Source organism: Montipora capricornis, chromosome 10 (genome assembly GCF_036669925.1).
Source record: "Montipora capricornis isolate CH-2021 chromosome 10, ASM3666992v2, whole genome shotgun sequence".
Taxonomy (NCBI): Eukaryota; Metazoa; Cnidaria; class Anthozoa; order Scleractinia; family Acroporidae; genus Montipora; species Montipora capricornis.
The window spans coordinates 63,020,897-63,040,896 of record NC_090892.1 but is presented as its reverse complement, the minus strand read 5'-3'; the positions used below and the strand labels follow the sequence as shown (position 1 = coordinate 63,040,896).

The 20,000-nt window shown below is 42.5% G+C and overlaps 2 protein-coding genes across 7 annotated transcripts in view; both read left to right on the top strand.

Annotated features, from left to right (window-relative positions):
* Positions 1 to 20,000, top strand: part of LOC138022479 (uncharacterized) — a 79,925-nt gene that overhangs the window by 51,797 nt on the left and 8,128 nt on the right. For all 6 annotated transcript variants that reach the window (XM_068869624.1, XM_068869626.1, XM_068869623.1 and 3 more), the window contains 4 exons: positions 3,758 to 4,408; positions 5,138 to 5,224; positions 6,407 to 6,487; positions 7,931 to 11,213. In XM_068869624.1, the coding sequence (XP_068725725.1) occupies positions 3,758 to 4,408; positions 5,138 to 5,224; positions 6,407 to 6,487; positions 7,931 to 11,163 (4,052 nt within the window). In that variant the 3' untranslated portion in view covers positions 11,164 to 11,213. The remainder of the gene's footprint in view (positions 1 to 3,757; positions 4,409 to 5,137; positions 5,225 to 6,406; positions 6,488 to 7,930; positions 11,214 to 20,000) is intronic.
* Positions 14,260 to 17,537, top strand: LOC138022491 (uncharacterized). The gene is made up of 2 exons (XM_068869648.1): positions 14,260 to 15,704; positions 15,908 to 17,537. The coding sequence occupies exons 1-2, from the start codon at positions 14,772 to 14,774 to the stop codon at positions 16,943 to 16,945; spliced, it is 1,971 nt and encodes a 656-aa protein (XP_068725749.1). The 5' UTR covers positions 14,260 to 14,771; the 3' UTR covers positions 16,946 to 17,537.

Genomic DNA, 20,000 nt, shown 5'->3' with positions numbered 1-20,000 from the left:
TTGTCAATCAGAACACCTAAGTACTTAACATATTCCTTACACTCCAGACCTGACGATATGTTGGTGCTGTAGTCTATTACTTTGAGTTTGATCTCATAATTTAGCGATCGCTGTGGAGGTCGAAAAATAACAAAGTTAGATTTCTTAATATTAAGTGTCAGCTTATTTACATGCAGCCATTCACATACATTTTTCAGCTCTTTGTTAACGGTCTCCTCGAGGGACTTGAGATGTCTATCAGCATAAAGCATGTTTGTGTCATCCGCAAATAGAACAAAATTTAACTTCTGTGAAGAATTTGGAATATCGTTAATGAATATCAGAAATAGAAGAGGACCCAGCACTGAGCCTTGTGGAACACCACATGGGACAATTTCCTTATCAGAAATAAACGAATTGATCTCAGTTGTTTGAGTGCGCTTAAATAGGTATGATGAAAACCAATCGTTAACAATGCCTCGGACTCCATAGTGATTTAATTTATTGAGCAAGATTGAGTGATCAACTGTATCGAAAGCTTTCTTTAAATCGATAAAAATACCACACGAAAACAGTTTATTGTCCATGTTCCTTTGTATGGAGTTGACGATATCAAGTATTGCATGTTGAGTGGAATGTTTATCTCGGAAACCATACTGCGATCTATAAAGAATATCATTTTTATCAATAAACGCTTTTAATCGGTTAAACATTATTTTCTCAAAGATACGATTGTAGTTAGATAATAAAGAAATTGGTCTATAGTTGGCCGGGTCAGTCTCATCATCATCTTTGTAGACTGGAATGACTTTAGCATGCTTTAATTTGGAGGGATACTCTCCTGAAATAACTGACAAGTTCATTAGTTTTGCCAAAGGATTAGACAGAATATATCTAGCAGAGCGAAGCATGTGATTCGGGCAGGAATACAAACCATGCGCCTTATGGAGAGGGATAGAGAGTATCTCCCTCTCAATCTCAGCTGGTGCAACTGGATCAAAAAAGAACGACTTCTCATAATTTCCGCGTAGGTATTCACTAAAATGACGATTAGATGATGGCAAATTGGACGCAAGTCTGTGTCCCACAGAAGAAAAATGCTTGTTGAAAATATTAGTGATTTCCATAGGGTCATATGTTAAGTTACCTCTTGTTGGGCACCTAACAGAGGAAACGCGTCTAGACTTTTTCTTTCCTCGATTAATTAAATCATTAATACCGGCCCAAGTTTGTTTCATATTATATAAATTATCAGAGAAAAACTTATGAAAATATATCTTTTTTGACTGACGTGAAATATTAAGAATTTTGTTCCTATAGATGCTATACAATTCCATGTTACCAGACAGGTAAAGCGAATTCTTCACTCTTATTGATTTCCTTATCCCGCGTGTAATCCAGGGCTTTGAGAGTTGCTTGACTCTTCGTCGTGACAGAGTTTTCAAGGGAGCATGTTTATCCACGACTTTGTTTACCTTATTGTAAAATGTAGAGAAAGAACGATCTATTGCCTTGTTCCTTTTCGTCTTCCTCTCTATTTATATAACTGGCTCTGCATCACTGGCATCCTTCAGAAAGAAACTTGAAAATTCTAATCCAGATAAGTATTAATTCTACCTCAGATAACAACTTCATATTTTGTATATTTGTTAAATTAATATCCATCTAAAATTTCCATGTGAGTCAACCTAAGCTTACAACCCTTAATGGTTTTTATTATGGTTTCCTCAACATTAATTCTTCTTTTCTGGCATCTATTTTATAGTCTGTTAATCTAATAGACAATGGTAAAAATAATCTGAAATAAAATATAGTAAGTAAGGTCTGGAAGTTGCTTAAGTTGGATAGTCTTAAATGCGGTCATCATGATGATGGCCCTTAATGTAATTTGTTGAGAAAAAATTCCACCACTAACTTGTTGCCCAAGGTAGAAGGACTTCTTCAGTGTCTAGCTCTCCTTCTTGTAGAGACGCAGTTCATAAAAAAACACTCGCTTTAATACACACAGATCGACCGTTGGTTTTCACACACACCGTGCATACATTACCGCTGCTTTATATAAATAGCGCGAACAATAGATATAACACGATTGGTTCCGATACGTTCCACATGTGCGGAATTACTCACGACACTACACTTCTGATTCTATCTCCTTGCAGCCACTTATGGTCAAGGAATTGAGCACTGCCAGTAAAGCCCCCAGACATGATAATATATCAATGAAAGTTATTGAGCAGTCATTTGAAGATATTGCGCAGCCCCTCGTAACCATAATCAGTCTCTCTTTATCTACTGGAGTATGTGTTTCCTGAATCTCTCAAGATCGCCAAAGTGATTCCAGCGTTTATGAAGGCAGACGACCCCACACTTTTCAGTAACTACAGGCCAATATCAAGTCCTCCTGCATTCTTTAAACTCTTTGAAAAAGTCATTTTCAACCGACTGTTTGAATTCTTAGACTTGCATAGTATTGTCTACTCGAAGCAATTTGGATTTCGAAACAACCATTCCACTGCCTTAATAGATCTAATTTGTAAATTCTACGTATATCATCAGCTACTGGCAAAAATGAAACAAATTTAGCCATCTTCTTTGATTGGTCTAAGGTATTTGATACATAGTCTATTAATCATGAAATAATGAGTCAGAAGTTTCAACACTATGGTATTTGGAACACTGCTTTGATGTGGAATCCTAAAAATTAATGTTATCCTAAGGACCGGTTCCAATTTGTTCGGTTTAGGTCCTGTTGATCTTATTTTAGAAAAATTTTACGTTATGTACAATGTAGCATTCCACAAGGTTCAATCCTTGGAGCTATTTTGTTTATTTTGTTTGTTAAAGATCTTCCTAATGTCTCTAGTCTGACTAAAACTCTATTTTTTTTCTCCTGAAGATCACAACTACCTTATTTCCATTGTTAACCAGGTGCTTGAAAAATTTGTTTCTTGGCTTAATTAAAGTAAATAAGTTATCCTTGAATTTCAGGAAAACAAACTTTCGTGATTTTAGTGTTCCTCTAGTTCTGGATAATACTGTGATCAAGCAAGTTGTGGAGACTAAAATTTTAGCTCTTAGGTGTCATCAGTGACCGGCACCTTTCTTGGAAATCACATATTAACACCGTGTCAAAAAAGATTTTGAATTCTGTAGCAATTATTGCCAAAGCTCGCTTTTATCTATAATCGAAAATGTTACTGGCCTTACATTACTCTCTAGTATATCCTTACTTACAGTGTAACATGTTGCAATGTTGCCTGATCCTTCAGTTACTGTTCCAACCTAAATTGTATTTACCTTCTGCAGAAGTGCATTGTAGCATTCGCAGTCTCTTTTCAACTAGTCATCAGGTCCACCAATACAAACTGGATTTTCCTCTCGGTACAGGTCCCATCTTTGTTGAACGAACATGAAGCAGCTGCAGTTCAGCATCCTTTATCTGGATATCATTGCCTGTTTCACTAATTACATGTAGCTTACCATCTATTTTTGTTTTTAAAAGAAAAGGGAAGGATTAGCTTGCTAAAAGCCTATTTACAGGTACCATTTAGATTTTGCGTTGCATTTGCTCGCTCTGTACTTAACCATGTACTGTTTATTATTTAATTATCCAAGGAAGCCCATTTAATATAAGCTCCAAGCTTCACTTGGCTTGCTTGATACACCAATCTTTATTTAATAATTATTAACAACTTTTGATCGGTGATGTGTTATTTATCTTTCACATATCTGGCTAAATGAATGATGCCCTAAAGGTCTTCTCTGACACTTGTTTCAGGTGCTGTTTTGGCAGTTACTCCCAGTGATGGACAAACAAAGTACACACTGCTATGTTGCCTTCTGGTCAGGCTGGGTTCACAAGTGTTGAGGGATACGTTTGACAGAATAATTCGTCCACAAGACCTTTGCGGTGCCTTGAAACGTGAGCCAGTGCACTCTAAGCTTCGGTCTCTTAAAAAAGAAGGAATCCTCAATCCAGTGCAGTGGAGTAAATTGTATCCACTTAAATCCTCTTCAGTATCATCCACAGGCTTTGACAATTCTCTCTTGATTGTGCTTCTGAGGACAATCTGCAACCTGAGTCCTCCATCCACTGGCTGGGATCTACTTCCCCATTCCCTTGACACCAGCTTTGAGTCTGACATTGTACGTTTGAAGTATTTTGTGGATGCAGTATTGGCCCGTGCAGAAGAGGCCTCTGTTAGTGATGCAATTTTTTGCAAATACAAAGATGAGATCCGGAAAACGCTGGTACGATTGGGTGGAGCTAAATATGAAGATGCCTTTTGTAAAATAGAGAAACAAGAAATGGATCCACTAGATGAGGAACATTTCCAAGAACTTCTGAAACAGTGGAAAGAGGGTGACAACAGAATTACAGACAAACTAAATGAGTGGGAGTGTAAAAGGAAGACTTCTACAGATGCAGGTGGGTTTTTGGGAGTGAAAACTTACTAAGCTGATGTTACAACAGCATTTTGAACGATTTGTGTCTTCTGTTAAAAAAGAAATAAAGTACTAATAAAAGCAATAATTTTCTTAGTTGCTGATTACCATCAATTACCAGTTGCATGGCATAGTGTAGGTTGGGTGCCTGAAATGTCTAGTGGCAGGCAGCTTCCAGAAGGAAAGGGGTCTCATGCCTGGGAAACCCTGGCAACCCACGCACAAGGGGAAGGGAGTGCATGAGTAGCCAATAAATTAACACTGTTAAGATCAGTCAAACGAGGCAGCCAGGAGGGTGGAAGAACACTGATAAACATTTCCCAAATTGCCAATGAATCCTTTTAAAACACAATGAATTACAATGCAATGTGTTTTAATCATGCATATTGGTTTCAAAACCTCACAAGATCCAGGGTTATGTGTCTATTAATAATCACTGCTGACCATCAAGGATAGACAACTGCTCCTTGTTGTTAAGTCTAATTTGACTGCTTTACAATAAACAGGGATTCTGATGTGGTGCGAAAAAATTGGGAAATTATACACCACTTTCAAGTCTAATTATGCACCATTTATGTGGGAAATTATGCGATTTCATTAATATTTTCGAATATTAATAGATTTCTCTTTGTATTCGATAGTGCAAATTAAATTCTTGCTGTTGCTTTTTTTATTAACCTAACAGCAGACTGTGTTGATTATTTTACAATAGATCGTGTGCAGCCAGGAGCAAGCTGTACTGATGTTGTTTCAGCAGCAGCAGCTACAGGAAGCAGCACACACACTCATCATGAACAAGGTAACTACTTCATACAGATCACTAAAAGATTTCTTGAAATTACGTAAGTGGAAAGTGGATTTTGTGTGATAAAACGAATCAAGAGAGGATTAGTGTCCACAATAATCAAACTGGAGTTGACCAGATGCAGCTGAAAAATCTGTTTTGTTCAAATCTTATCCAGATATAGCCTGTAATTATTGTTATAGTTGCGCTACTGTCTTTGCGTGACGTCATTTGATTTCTTTGGGTTTTTTGTTTGCGGTTAAAGGGGGTGTTGTGTTTCATTTTTTCGCACGCCCTTTTTATAGGCCACTTCGGAAAATACCATAATACTCTTTGTTTGTCCCCCCAAATTTTGCATAAGCATTGTTTCCAGTTTCTCTTGGGACTTACAATGGTCCCAAGAGAAATCGAAAACAATGCTTATGCAAAATTTGGGGGGACAAACAAAGAGTATTATGGTATTTTCCGAAATGGCCTATTAGTCGTTGTCAGCACGTGGAATTGTGTGTAAGTTGTTTTTGGTTTTGTTCTTTTTAAGCCATCGGCGTGGTGGAATTGATATGTGAGTGATCCTTTTCATTGGCGGTTTATCTTTATGTTAGTTTCATGACACTCATAGGATTGCTGCTGATTACTGTGAATCGCCAACTGTGTGTACTGTAGTTAATGGGTGCCAGAAATGTCTAGCAGCAAAGAGCTGACATATTATCTTGGGATGTTTTTTGTGCTGTTTTAAGTTTGAGATTTACTATATTTCTCTGATAAACCATAATCAAAACCTTGTACTATTGATATGAAATGATTTTCTCTTCCACTTTCAATATACCAACTTACCCACTGTTTCAGTTTATAATTACAGGTATTATTGTCAAAGTCCTAGTTATTTCTGCTATTTTGATACAGATCCACTGACTTGGTTTGCTTTCTTTGATTGTGTTGTCTTTGATTTTTCAGCACTTGTACTAATTTTTCGGATACAGCTGTACATCTCTAAATTATAGTTTATTTTAGGTGATCAATTTCCTAATTTAGCTTAGTTCCATTCTCTTCTCAGTCAGCTGTGTCATAAAGGGTTTTTCTTTCTGTCTAGTTTCTAAATGTTAATATAATTATTTGTCTTTGACAGTGCCAATAAAATTCTTGCTGTTTCTTTTGTTATTAACGTGACAGCGGACTGTGTTGGTTATTTTACAATAGACCCTGTGCATCCAGAAACAAGCTGTGCTGATGTTCTCTCAGCAGCTGCAGGGAGCAGCACACACAGTCAGCATGATCAAGGTAATAAATTCAAATCACTGAAAGGAAAGTTCAGGCTACAACACAAGGCATGCAAGCTCTTTTCATCTTCCCTCCTTTTCGTCTCCCTCTCTATTGATATAACTGGCTCTGCATCTCCGGTATCCTTCAGAAAGAAACTCAAAAATGCAATTCCAGATAAGTATTACTTCTACCACAGATAAAAACTTCGTATTTTGTATCTTTCTTAAATTCATGCCCATTTGAATTTTTATGTGAGTGAAACTAAGCTTACAAGCCTTAATGGTTTTTATTAGGTTTCCTAACCATTAAATGTGTTAATCTGGTATCTATTTATAGTCTGTAAATCTAATATACAATGGCAAAAATAATATAATATAAAATAAAGCAAGTAAGGTCTGGAATTTGCTTAAGTAGATAGCGGAATTTTTTTGTAGTTAAACTATTAAAGCATATATTTTCATTCCGGAGATATGTGTGTTATTCCCCATTTATTATATGGATACTGATGAAATACCAGGATTTCTCCTTTTACTAAAAAAATCATATCTTTACCGCGCGCAGTGTACATATCATTTTTATCTTTCACTTGTGAGAATAAAGGTGTCGTCATGGTAACGAACACGATTAGCCAATAAAACGCGAGCTTCCCCTTCATTGTAAGATACTTTTGTGCTTTAATAAAATTCTTATCTACTACATTAACATTTTTATTGCACAATTTTACATTTTCATGATTTGTTTTTCATAACTTTCATATCTTGTTTCATGTTACACAACATGCGTGTTTTAGCGGTTGGTGACCACTTTTTGATCATTTCGAAAATGACTAAAAAGAGTTGTTTTAAATCTAGACATTTCATCAATATCTATATAATAAACAGAACGCTACATGGCTGCTTGGGGATGTGAATTTTATCTTCTAGTGCTGAAAGTGTCTCTTACTCGTTCGCTTCGCTCACTCGAAGATAAAATTCGAATCCCCACGCGGCCATGTAATATCCTCTATTAATACTACAAATTACAGTTAATGATAGCGAGAATATTATATGATAAAGACTGCTTGAGAGAATTGTGTGTTTTTTGGAGTGGCCACTTGACCTGTTGTTACAACTTTTCTCTGAAGAAATGATATCTTGTGTTGAAAAGTAAGGAAGTATTTCACCATTTGATAATGTATGGTTTGGGACCCGGATGCATGACTGGTGCAAAGATTAGTCTCAAACTTATGACATCAACTTTGCAATGTGAAAAAGTAATTTGCGTTACTATCAAACTGCATTTTCGGGAAAAACATCTTGGTTTTGTGACAAAAAGTGACTATTTCTTAGTGACATTTGTTTTTGAAATATTGCAAAATATGGGACCTTCCGTGGTGTCAATACTAAGAAAAGGTTAAGGTTAGAGTGAAAAAAAAAACACTACAAGCAACACCTTTTTAAAAATTACTTTTGTCTTTTGCAGAATTACCACATTTTGCCAATATTATAGAAAGGGTCCGTCAGCTTTACAGTACTCGTGAAAAACGTATTTTTCCTGTTCCATGGCTTGATGACTTCAGCTTTCATCTCGATGACATTTTTACCAAGCTAAAGATTGCGGGCAAAGAAAAGACACGGGGGACTTTGACTGATAAAATCACCAACATGACAGCTATCTTTAAAGGACATAAAGATTGTGCAAAGCCACGGACTGTGTTAATTGAAGGAGACCCAGGCATGGGAAAGACGACTTATTGTCAGAAACTGGCATATGATTGGGCAATGAAACAAGAAGAATGGGACAACTCTTTTCCCGAGATTGACGTTCTGTTGCTTTTAAGGTGTCGTGATATCAAAACTGATATTTGGGAGGCCATTGATGACCAAATTCTTCCTCTTGATATCGAAGAAGAAGACAAGGAATGGTTCTTCAAGTTCATTCGAGAAAATCAATCCAAGGTTCTGTTAGTGCTTGATGGATTTGATGAAGTGGATTCCAGTCAAGTTGGCATGTACAATGACCTTCTGGAAAGTAAAGTCCTACCCCGTTGCCACATTGTTATCACATCACGCCATGAAGCTGGTAAGAGGGTAAGGCGATACTGTGACACCCTGTGGGAGATTGTAGGATTCACTTTTGAAGACGCAAAGAGCTACATTCTTAAGTACTTCGAAGGCATGGAACACTTGGCAAAAGAGCTACTCAAACAGCTTGATTTTGACATATTTGCAAATGGAGACTTGAGACAGTTGACACGGAATCCTCTTAATACGGCTTTACTTTGCATCCTTTGTGAAGATTTCAAGGGTGTACTTCCACCGGAAAGGACACAGTTGTACACAGAAATGGTGCGATGTGTCTTGTTAAGATATGAAAAGAGAAATCGATCATCGAGTGGCAGTGATGCTGACCTACTGGAAATTTACAAGGATGACCTGGTGCAGTTGGGATGCATGGCGTTGCAGTCTTTACGTAAAGGAGAGTTGTTTTTCGACGAGAATGAATTTAAAGGCAGTTCCAGTAATTTGATCAAGTTTGGGTTTCTTTCGATCCAGACCGGTGGCAGCAAGAGAAAACCTTCCTCGCGCTTTTGCTTTCTTCACAAGACCTTTCAAGAGTTCTTTGCTGGCTTTTATCTTGCTTATCAGATCCTTGATGGAGAGACAGATTGTAAATCAGTAGTGACCGATGTAAGGAACAGGAATGCACTGAAACAAGTGTTTTTATTCATGAGTGGTATTTTGTCCGCAACATCTGAAGAGATGACAGTTTCGTTGGTAAAAAGCATAGCAGAGCTTGCAAGTTCGTCCAATATGGGAATGGAGAATTACAAAGAACAAATTTTAGAGTTAGCTCTTGATTGTATATTGGAATGCAAATGCCATGGAGAGAACCTTCAGTCTAGGTTACTTCAGACCTTTGGACAGAACTTTCTTGTTAAAGATCTTGTCGTGGATATTGGATTCGATCATGTGAACCTATTTTGTGAAATTCTCAAAGTCAACACATGCTTGACTACTTTGAATCTGACTCCGAACGCAATTGGTACCGCTGGCGCTGAATTCATTTCTGAGGCTATCAAAGTCAACACATGCTTGACTACTTTGAACTTGAGTTGGAACAAAATCGATGCCGCTGGCGCTCAATGCCTTTCTGAGGCTCTCAAAGTCAACACATGCTTGACTACTTTGAATCTGACTCCGAACGCAATTGGTACCGCTGGCGTTGAATTCCTTTCTGAGGCTCTCAAAGTCAACACATGCTTGACTACTTTGAATATGACTCATAACGAAATTGGTACCGCTGGCGCTGAATTCATTTCTGAGGCTCTCAAAGTCAACAAATGCTTGACTACTTTGAATTTGAGTTGGAACAAAATCGATGCCGCTGGCGCTCAATGCCTTTCTGAGGCTCTCAAAGTCAACACATGCCTGACTACTTTGGATTTGGAATGGAACAAAATCGATGCTGCTGGCGCTGAATTCCTTTCTGAGGCTCTCAAAGTCAACACATGCTTGACTACTTTGGATTTGAAATGTACCAAAATCGATGCTGCTGGCGCTAAATCCCTTTCTGAGGCTCTCAAAGTCAACACATGCCTGACTACTTTGGATTTGGAATGGAACAAAATCGATGCTGCTGGCGCTGAATTCCTTTCTGAGGCTCTCAAAGTCAACACATGCTTGACTACTTCGGATTTGAAATGTAACAAAATCGATGCTGCTGGCTCTAAATCCCTTTCTGAGGCTCTCAAAGTCAACACATGCTTGACTACTTTGAATCTGACTGAGAACGAAATTGGTACCGCTGGCGTTGAATTCCTTTATGAGGCTCTCAAAGTCAACACATGCTTGACTACTTTGAATTTGAGTTGCAACGAAATCGATGCCGCTGGCGCTGAATGCCTTTCTGAGGCTCTCAAAGTCAACACATGCTTGACTACTTTGAATTTGAGTTGCAACGAAATCGATGCCGCTGGCGCTGAATGCCTTTCTGAGGCTCTCAAAGTCAAGACATGCTTGACTACTTTGGATTTGGGAGAGAACTTAATCGAGGCTGCTGGCGCTGAATGCCTTTCTGAGGCTCTCAAAGTCAACACATGCTTGACTACTTTGGATTTGGGAGAGAACTTAATCGAGGCTGCTGGCGCTGAATGCCTTTCTGAGGCTCTCAAAGTCAACACATGCTTGACTACTTTGGATTTGCGAGTGAACTTTATCGAGGCTGCTGGCGCTGAATGCCTTTCTGAGGCTCTCAAAGTCAACACATGCCTGACTACTTTGGATTTGAAATGTAACAAAATCGATGCTGCTGGCGCTAAATCCCTTTCTGAGGCTCTCAAAGTCAACGCATGCTTGACTACTTTGAATCTGACTGAGAACGAAATTGGTACCGCTGGCGCTGAATTCCTTTCTGAGGCTCTGAAAGTCAACACATGCTTGACTAGTTTGGATTTGTGTTGGAACGAAATTGGTACCGCTGGCGCTGAATGCCTTTCTGAGGCTCTCAAAGTCAACACATGCTTGACTACTTTGAATCTGATACGGAACGAAATTGGTACCGCTGGCGCTGAATTCCTTTCTGAGGCTCTCAAAGTCAACACATGCTTGACTACTTTGAATCTGGTAGGGAACAAAATTGGTACCGCTGGCGCTGAATTCCTTTCTGAGGCTCTGAAAGTCAACACATGCTTGACTACTTTGCATTTGAGTTGAGGGTGATTTCGATTGACCGTATTCCAGGAGAAGAATACATGGAATAAAAGGTAAAAATCCTTCGTTTTTGCGGAGAGTCTTATTAAAATAGACCATATTCGTATTCTCAGTATAAGTAGCTTGCAATAAGCTCATGCGGGAAAATCTTTTCAAATGCTAATACTTTTTATTCTTATAGAGCTGGAATTTTTTCCCGACAGCGTGCGCTCTCATTGGTTACTTCGAGATCACATGACTGCTAACAATAAAACTGTTTCCTGCCAAAAGGCAGGCAACATTGCAAAATCTATGACGTGCGAGGGTAACAGTGCACTGTGACCCACAAATGTTGACCAACGACCGCCGTTGCTGTTGCCGTTGCACGTTTTTCTTTTTGTGTTATATGACAAATCACTTAATGATTTAATTTTTTCCCTCGAATCTCGATGTTTCCCTCGGCTGCGCCTCGGGGAAACATTAGGGAGCTTTAGCAACGACAACGGCGACGGCAACGAGAACGTTACAAATTTGCATATTTAGTGGGCAAAAACAATAGCTTTGCACGCCCTGCACGTGCGTTTTTCATTTTTGTCCATTTCTTTGCCGTCGTCAGCAAAGCAACAACGTGAAATTACCAAGTTTGAAGTGTTATGGAGAACGTCAGCACCTGGAGATAAATTTCATTTTCTCCCCTAAATTAAGCGCCGCTCGTAACGGTTTCATTCCTGAGGGACTGAAACACCTTTGTCATATTAAAAGGCTTGGAATAGTCGCGAAGTGATCGCAATAACGTGAATTTATGTTTTTACATGACGTTCTCGTTGCCGTTCCCGTCGTCGTTGCTAAAGCTCCCTATTAGGGAACTTAAGCAACGGCGACGGCAACGAGAACGTCACAAATTTGCATATTTAGTGGGAAAAACAGTAGCTTTGCACGCCCTGCACGTGCGTTTTTCACTTTTGTCCATTTCTTTGCCGTCGTCAGCAAAACAAAAACGTGAAATAGTCAAATTTGAGGTTTTAAGGAGAACGTCAGCACTTGACGATAGAGTTTCATTTTCTCCCCTAAATTAAGCGCCGTTCCGACCAATGTCGTTTTTGAGGAACTACCACACCCTTGTCACATTAAAAGAGTTGACATGTTTACGAAGTGATAACAATGACGCGAATTTATATTTTGAGATGACGTTCTCGGTGCCGTCGCCGTCGTCGTTGCTTAAGTTCGCTATTGAGATTCTCGGGAAACAAAATTAACTCTTTCCCTCGGGACCAGTCATTAAGTCTTTAATAAATTTCCCCGCATTAGCCTCCATTGCAAGCTAGTTCCAGTGCAATACTGAGAATACAAATATGTTTCTATTGTAAAACATCTGCTCAAATGCTACTTTAAATGTGGCTAAATGTAATTTAGGCTAAGTTAAAATCAAGCCAATGCTGGTCAGCGGTGGTCTGGGAATCAGGCGCATTGAGGTGACATACGGGGTTTCTCGATTCGCACGTGCTGGTCGTTTCTGCTGTGTGAGGTGCTGTTTGTTTCAAGCAGCAAGCGTTCAGTTGTTCCGCTTTTTTTCGTCTTTCCGTCGTCCTCGCCGTTATGACCGCCCGGCAAACCAACAACAGCTTAGCAGCGGCTCTCTCTTCTCTCAGTGCTCCATCAGCGCCGGTCTCCAGTACGAACACAAGCGGTACGTCTTCAATTGTGTCTTCGCAGTCCAGCGAGTCTGTTGTTGTTTCCTCGCCACTGGTGAGCGTTCCGGCTTCGGCAAATCCACTTCCGACGGCCTCAACTGCTGTTCTTTCACCTGATCTGGTGTCTCTCATTAATCAGGCTGTTCAGTCGGCTGTTCAGGCTTCGCAAAGGCAACCAGGACCAGCGATTGCGGATCCCGTCTCATGTCCTGGCGCCAGTTCGTCATCCGCATCGTTGGGCGGTTTAGCTTCGACGTTTTTCGCCGCTGGAACGGGCTTTCCGCCTTCCCTTTCAAGCTCGTCGACCTCAGGTAGGCTTTCTCCTCTTGTCGTACCTACTTTTGTATCTACTTTTAACGCTCCGGTCCCGGCAATCGTCTCGTCTTCGGGGCAGGCTTTAAGTGGCGTTTCTGCTCATTTGCCGCCATCCATTGCACCGCTGTCTATTGTGAACTCGTTGGCGGATCAGCCGTTCGTCGTGGGCCCGGGCTACTCTCCCGTTCCTGCCAAGCTCGTTACGCAAATCCGTGGCGGAAAATTCGTCGACTTGTCGGAACTTTTAGCGGCGAATTTGGTCAGCTCAGAGACCGAGCCTCAGTTAATGCTCGATGGGCGTTTGGTTTTATCAGCTCCCCCGAAGAAACCTCGTCGGCGTATCGAGGATATCACCACTTGGACGGAAGCCTTCACGGTGTACTCGCTTGTCCTAACGTCGTTTTTCCCTCATCGTTGGAAAGATTTAACGTTGTACAAGTTGTTAATCTTGCGGATTTCTCGCCAGTTTAGCGGACGGGTTTGGCTTGCTTACGATAAAGCTTTTCGCGAACACGCTGCGGCGACTCGGTTGGCCGATTGGTCGACCATGAACGCACAGCTCTTCACTTTTCACGCCGGTGGTGCTTCTCCTCGCAGCCCCAACCTCGGCACGTCGCCGGATTCCTCTGAACCAGTGGGTTCCAGCTCTTCGAGGATCCCTTGTATGTCCTGGAACAAGGGAAGGTGCACCGCCCCTTATACGATTTGCCGCTATTATCATCGTTGCAGCACGTGTGGCGGCGCCCATCGTTCTGTATCATGCAGTTCTAGACCAGAACGTAAGCAGGAGAGTTCTGTCAGGCGCAGATCTCGGTCTCCGGCATTTAGTGCCTCAGCTGGCCAAAAAGCACGGCGTCAGTAACGATTGGCTCCAAGAAGTTTTCCCCTTCTCAGAACTTTGGAACATGTTGCGCGTACTTCGTTCATTATGTAGTTAGTCATTATGTAGTTAGTCGATTGCTCAGTTAGTAGTTATGTAGTTAGTCGATTGCTCAGTTAGTAGTTATGTAGTTCGTCGATTGCTCAGTTTGCTCAGTTAGTCGATTGTTCAGTTTTATTAGAATTTTTCACGGTTTTCCTTGCTTGCCCCTGTTGTGCTCTGGGCTTGTTGAATTAAACTTTTCTCACTGTTGCTGTATTGCTGCCCTTACTTCAGGAGGGGGGGGGGGGGTAGGGTCGTTAGCGGGGAATTACCATCTCTCATTCTGTTTCCTTCCAGTCTCCAACCCCTTGCCCCCGGTGTCCGTGGTTAGCCCTCTAAAGCCTGAAGTGTTCGCTGCCAAGTTGTCCCAACATCCGGACCAACATCTTGTCGCCTTTGTCTTGGACGGCCTCAGGAATGGCTTTCGCCTGGGATTTCAGCATTCCAAGAAATTAAAATCAGCTAAGTCAAACAAGGCCTCTGCTAATCAACACTCCGAGGTCATTGACCGCTACTTGGCTAACGAGGTCTCCCTTGGGAGGGTTGCAGGACCTTTTTCCTCCCCACCTTTCCCTCATTTGCACGTTAGCAGCTTTGGAGTTATCCCTAAAAAGGGTCAACCAGGCAAGTGGAGGCTCATAGTGGACCTGTCATCCCCTGGTGGGCTAAGTGTTAATGATGGCATTGACCCTGACGAGTTTACCATGCAATACATCACGGTTGATCAGATCATTCGTATGATCTCAAGCTATGGCTTAGGTGCCCTGATTGCTAAATTCGATGTTGAGGCAGCCTACCGCAACATAGCTGTCCATCCATCTGATCGATATCTCTTGGGTATGAGATGGCGGAAGCACTATTATGTTGATTTAGCGTTACCATTTGGCCTCCGCTCTGCTCCTTATATTTTCAATTCTGTGGCGGACATGGTGGAGTGGATTCTCCTACATACACACAATGTTTCTGCGTTGTTACATTATTTAGACGATTTTATTACTGCAGGACCGCCGGATACTAACCAATGTGCTGAGAACTTAGCCACTTCCATAGCTGTTTGCCGTTCCTTAGGACTTCCACTCCACCCGGATAAGTGCATTGGCCCGTCCACGCGTTTAGTTGTTTTGGGCATTGAGTTAGACTCAGTGGCTCAGGTGGCCTGCCTCCCCTCGGACAAGCTCCTTGCTTTACAGGTGCTGCTGCAGTCGTGGCGGAATCGTCGCTGGTGTACTCGGCGCGAACTGGAGTCCCTCATTGGCCACTTACATCATGCCGCCAAGGTCGTGTGGCCCGGTCGTACCTTCCTGCGTCGTATGATCAATCTGCTCCAGTGTTTTCGTAAACGGGACCATCCAATCCGCCTGAATTCTGAATTTCACGTGGATCTTCAGTGGTGGCTTCAGTTTTTGTCCTCTTGGCATGGCGTCTATTTTTGGTTGTTTCCCGGCATGTCGGCCACCCCTGACCTCGAAGTTACATCGGACGCATCCGGTTCCCTTGGCTTTGGTGCTTACTTCAATGGGGAGTGGTTCAGCGGCGCATGGGTTTCTTCTCAAGCCTCTCACTCTATCGCCTATAAAGAGTTGTTCCCGATTATCATTGCCGCTCATGTTTGGGGGCCCCACTTCGCCAGGCGCCATGTTCTGTTTCGCACCGACAATGAGGCCGTGGTTTATATCCTCAACTCTAGAACATCCAGGATTCCCGTGTTAATGCGCTTGCTTCGCCATCTTCTCGCCTCAGCGGCTCGTTTCAATTTCTCCTTTGCCTCTCAGCATGTTCCGGGGGTTCATAATTGCATTGCTGACGCTTTGTCCCGCTTTCATTGGCAGGAGTTCCGGAGGTTAGCACCCCAGGCTCAGTCGCTTCCAGTGTCCATTCCACCTCATCTCCTGGAAGAATTGATTGGCTCTCATTAGAGCGGCAGTGCCAGTTCCTGTTAGCCCATGGTTTGGCTGACTCCACCCGGAGATCTTACGCATCTGGCCAGAGGAAATTTGTCAACTTCTGTGCGCATTTGGGCAAGTTGCATCCCAGTGGCTCCCCGTGCCCCACCGATGAATGGACATTGTGCCTCTTTGCCACTTTTCTGGCGGGATCGGTTAAGCACTCTTCGATCAAAGTTTACCTTTCAGCAGTTCGTGCCCTGCATATCGAAGAAGGCTTCCCAGACCCTCTGGTGAACTGTCTACGTTTGCAGCGGGTTCTTCGTGGGATCAAACGGACCCAAGGTTCCCCTGAGGCTCAGCGCCTTCCTATTACGGATCACATTTTGATGATCATCTTTAGGTCTTTGGATTTATCAATTTTCGACCACTGCATGTTTTGGGCCGCCTGCAACCTAGCATATTTCGGCTTCCTCCGATCTGCTGAATTTACTGTTCCTAATTTGGCTAGTTTCACCCCGGCACTCCACTTAAGTGTCGGTGACATTTCGGTAGACTCTGACGCCAATCCTTCCTGCCTGCGCGTGCGGATTAAAGCCTCCAAGACTGACCCTTTTCGGAAAGGCTGCTTTGTCCACATTGGCCGGGGACGCTTTCCTCTGTGCGCCCTTCAAGCTGTTTTGGCCTATTTGGCTGTGAGAGGGAACTCGGGTGGCCCTCTCTTTCTTTTCCAGGATGGTCGGCCCCTAACTCGCGCTGTCCTCACTGCTCGTCTCAGAGAAATCCTTGCTGGAGCGGGTGTGTCGGGCAATTTCTCCAGTCACAGTTTTCGCATTGGTGCGGCCACGGTGGCAGCTCGCAACGGCATCCCCGATCACCTTATTCAGGCCTTGGGTCGTTGGTGTAGTTCAGCTTACCAGTCGTACATTCGCACTCCATCCGAGTCATTGGCTTCCCTCTCTTCTCATCTCGCGTCTGGCTCAGTTGGCTCGTGACCCAGGTATACGTGGGAATTCATGCGGATCACAGGAAATCATGCGGATTGCAGGAAATCAAGCGGACCAGTCCTCTTCCGTTTTTTTTAGGGTCGCTTGTGGCTCGCTTGCGCCTGCCTGCGGTGTCTGGCCAGGACTCCTTTAATCAATCGGGAAGTCCTTGGCAATTTCCTGGTTCAGTTCCTACCTCAGGCAGAACCTTCTTCATGCCTCGCGGCCGGAGGAGCTGTGGCGGACCTTGCTTTAGTGCCTCCTTTTCACCTTGCCTCGGTTAGCAGACCTCTCAGTCTTATTTCATGATCAGCTTCACGGTACTCGGGTAAGTGTCGTCCAGTGTCGTGTCTTGAGCTGGGGGTGGGTGCTTGTGTGAGTTTGGGTGGTGGCGCAGGTTCCACGTCATCCCTGTTCGCGGCCCCTTCGCCTTCCAAGCACCCTTGGGGTGGTCTTTGGGTGGTGGCCGCTCGCAGAGTTGCCGTGGAGGCCTGTGTGCTCTGCTCATGGCCTGTGGCTCAAGCCTCGTTGCTCGCCCCGGAATCGCCGCCCACTTTGGCAGGCACCATCTCCAAGCTCGTCCATTGGCGATGAGTTTAAATGTGGCTAAATGTAATTTAGGCTAAGTTAAAATCAAGCCAATGCTGGTCAGCGGTGGTCTGGGAATCAGGCGCATTGAGGTGACATACGGGGTTTCTCGATTCGCACGTGCTGGTCGTTTCTGCTGTGTGAGGTGCTGTTTGTTTCAAGCAGCAAGCGTTCAGTTGTTCCGCTTTTTTCCCCTTCCCTTCCCTCCCTCATTGGTGGATTCGGTAAGTATAGGGTTGGTAAGTATCTCCACTGACTTGGTCAGTGTGACGGTGCCTGGTGGGTGGTGGCCGCTCGCAGAGTTGCCGTGGAGGCCTGTGTGCTCTGCTCATGGCCTGTGGCTCAAGCCTCGTTGCTCGCCCCGGAATCGCCGCCCACTTTGGCAGGCACCATCTCCAAGCTCGTCCATTGACGATGAGTTTAAACATGTGTATATTATCCTTGTTGCTTCAAAACGCCAGACATACCATTTTAAAACATCACTCCACGTATTCTTATTCCGGAATAGGGTCAATCGAACGCACTCTTGAGTTTAAATCAATTATTCTCCCAGAGTCGGGTGATAAATTCCTTTCTAAGGCTCTGTCCAGCGTAACAAGCGCAGCGAGGGTATTAGGGGTGTCCGTCGTATCAAGAATATCAAGCGTATCAGGTGTATCCAGCGTTTCAGGGGTAACTCTAATACGCAGAACAACCAACAAACTTCAACCCGGGTCGGCCGTTTCAACCCACACCGGTAAAATAATTATGAACTCGAAGACCTCGCCGGCCTCCTAAATAAAAGACTAGAATTGTAACTTTGATAAAAAAGCCGAGTTACATTTTATCTGAAAATATGGTAACATCACGAAATTTATCCGTGCAGTGTTGTAAATATGTTTATATTGTAGGTATCTGTTCTTGTGGATCATCATAGAACTTTTCTCTAGCTTTTTCAATGTTCGTTTTGAAGGCATGGGCTTCTACTCATTTAATTCAACTCGTCAATCAAGCAATCAGAACCGGTTATTCCTGAAACACACTAACACTAACCAAAATGGAATACTGGTGTTCAACTCATGAATTCCTAGCTATCTCGTCAAAAATGATGCCTTCTCTTCAGGCTTTCAAAAAGTGAATCAAGTCCTCTATTTATTTAAAGATTCGCCCTAAGATGAGGTTTACCTCGATAGCATTTTCTATAAGAAATTTCTTTGATGTAAGAGCAGTAATTCAATCAGTATTTGATTACCCTTAAACTGTGGGAAGTCGTTCTTTTCCTTAAAGTTAAATAAATTATATTTTTTCACTGTTGAACGTTGTAAAGAGTCTGGCCTATTCACCCGATCAACCAACCTCACAGCTATTTTTGATTTCCAAAACTCTGCGTCAAATTTTATTACCACCATTTGCGTTCATCCTTGAAGTGTGACTAATTTTGCATGTAGTTTTACCTTTTAAACGTTAACGGTTTAGTCTCATACCTGTCACGTTTGACCAATGAAACGTTTGCGGACTCAGGTCATTAAATTGACAACGTTTTTGGCCCCAAACGATCATGTTTCGTTGACGTGCTGTGCATGTTTTCAAGTCTTACGTCGATTGTAGGCAGGTTCACGCGCGAAGCAACTATGGAGTCGGAAATGCAAGTGCAAGTCTAAAAATCGGTAATACCAGAAGAGTTTTTCTCATGACTCCGCCAAAAACTGTTGACGAGTTGAACAAGGCCATGCATAAAGAGTAGTATTTTTAAGATGCATTTTTCAACTTTCGGGATACTGGATGAAAATGACGTAGGAGAGTATCATGAGAGTATAGAGTGCTTACCATTTAGCCAAATAATCCGGGTGGAATGATCGTAGCATAACGGTAAGCGATTTTCCGAATTTATTAACCAACCGGATGAGAATGGCGCTTAACATTTACCACCTGGCACTCCATCGCGCATATTTACTCGATGTTGTGAGGAAGGGCCTGGAAATGGAACGATTCTCGCGAATGATATGGGAAGTTCCCGATTTGCATTCCGAACGGAAAATGTGGACTATCTCTGGAGCTTTCCCACAATTTCCGAAGAGATTGATTTCCCAGAAAATAGCCTGTCCATTCGACGTCAAACAGAAATTTCCGGATTCTTTGCCTAAATGGTAAGCATCTATTTTGTTTTGAATAACGATTAGCCTGAGAATTGCCAATTTCGACATCAAAACTAATCGTAGGAATAGGCATTCAGCGACTCAAGCTAAGTATTCAAGAGCTCTTCAACTTCTGTGAAAACAAAAGCTGCTGAGAGAGCTGATCCATCTAGTCATAAGGAAGCTGAACTACCCGCGGTTTTTTTAGCGAGCTTAAGCACGCGCATTTTTGAGACGCAAACGGCAACCGGAAGTGAGCTGTTTTCCCTTTTAACTTGTCCTCACACAACCATATTTGCATTGTTAAGTATCTTTTCTCCATTAGACATGATTAGTATAAAAATCTGGGAGATACCACTGTC

Excerpts from the sequence above, each read along its gene's own strand:
- LOC138022491 (XM_068869648.1), top strand. The coding sequence starts at position 14,772 with ATGCAATACATCACGGTTGATCAGATCATTCGTATGATCTCAAGCTAT. Across the intron at positions 15,705-15,907 it reads CCCACTTCGCCAGGCGCCAT|GTTAGCACCCCAGGCTCAGT; the intron begins GTTCTGTTTCGC and ends GGAGTTCCGGAG.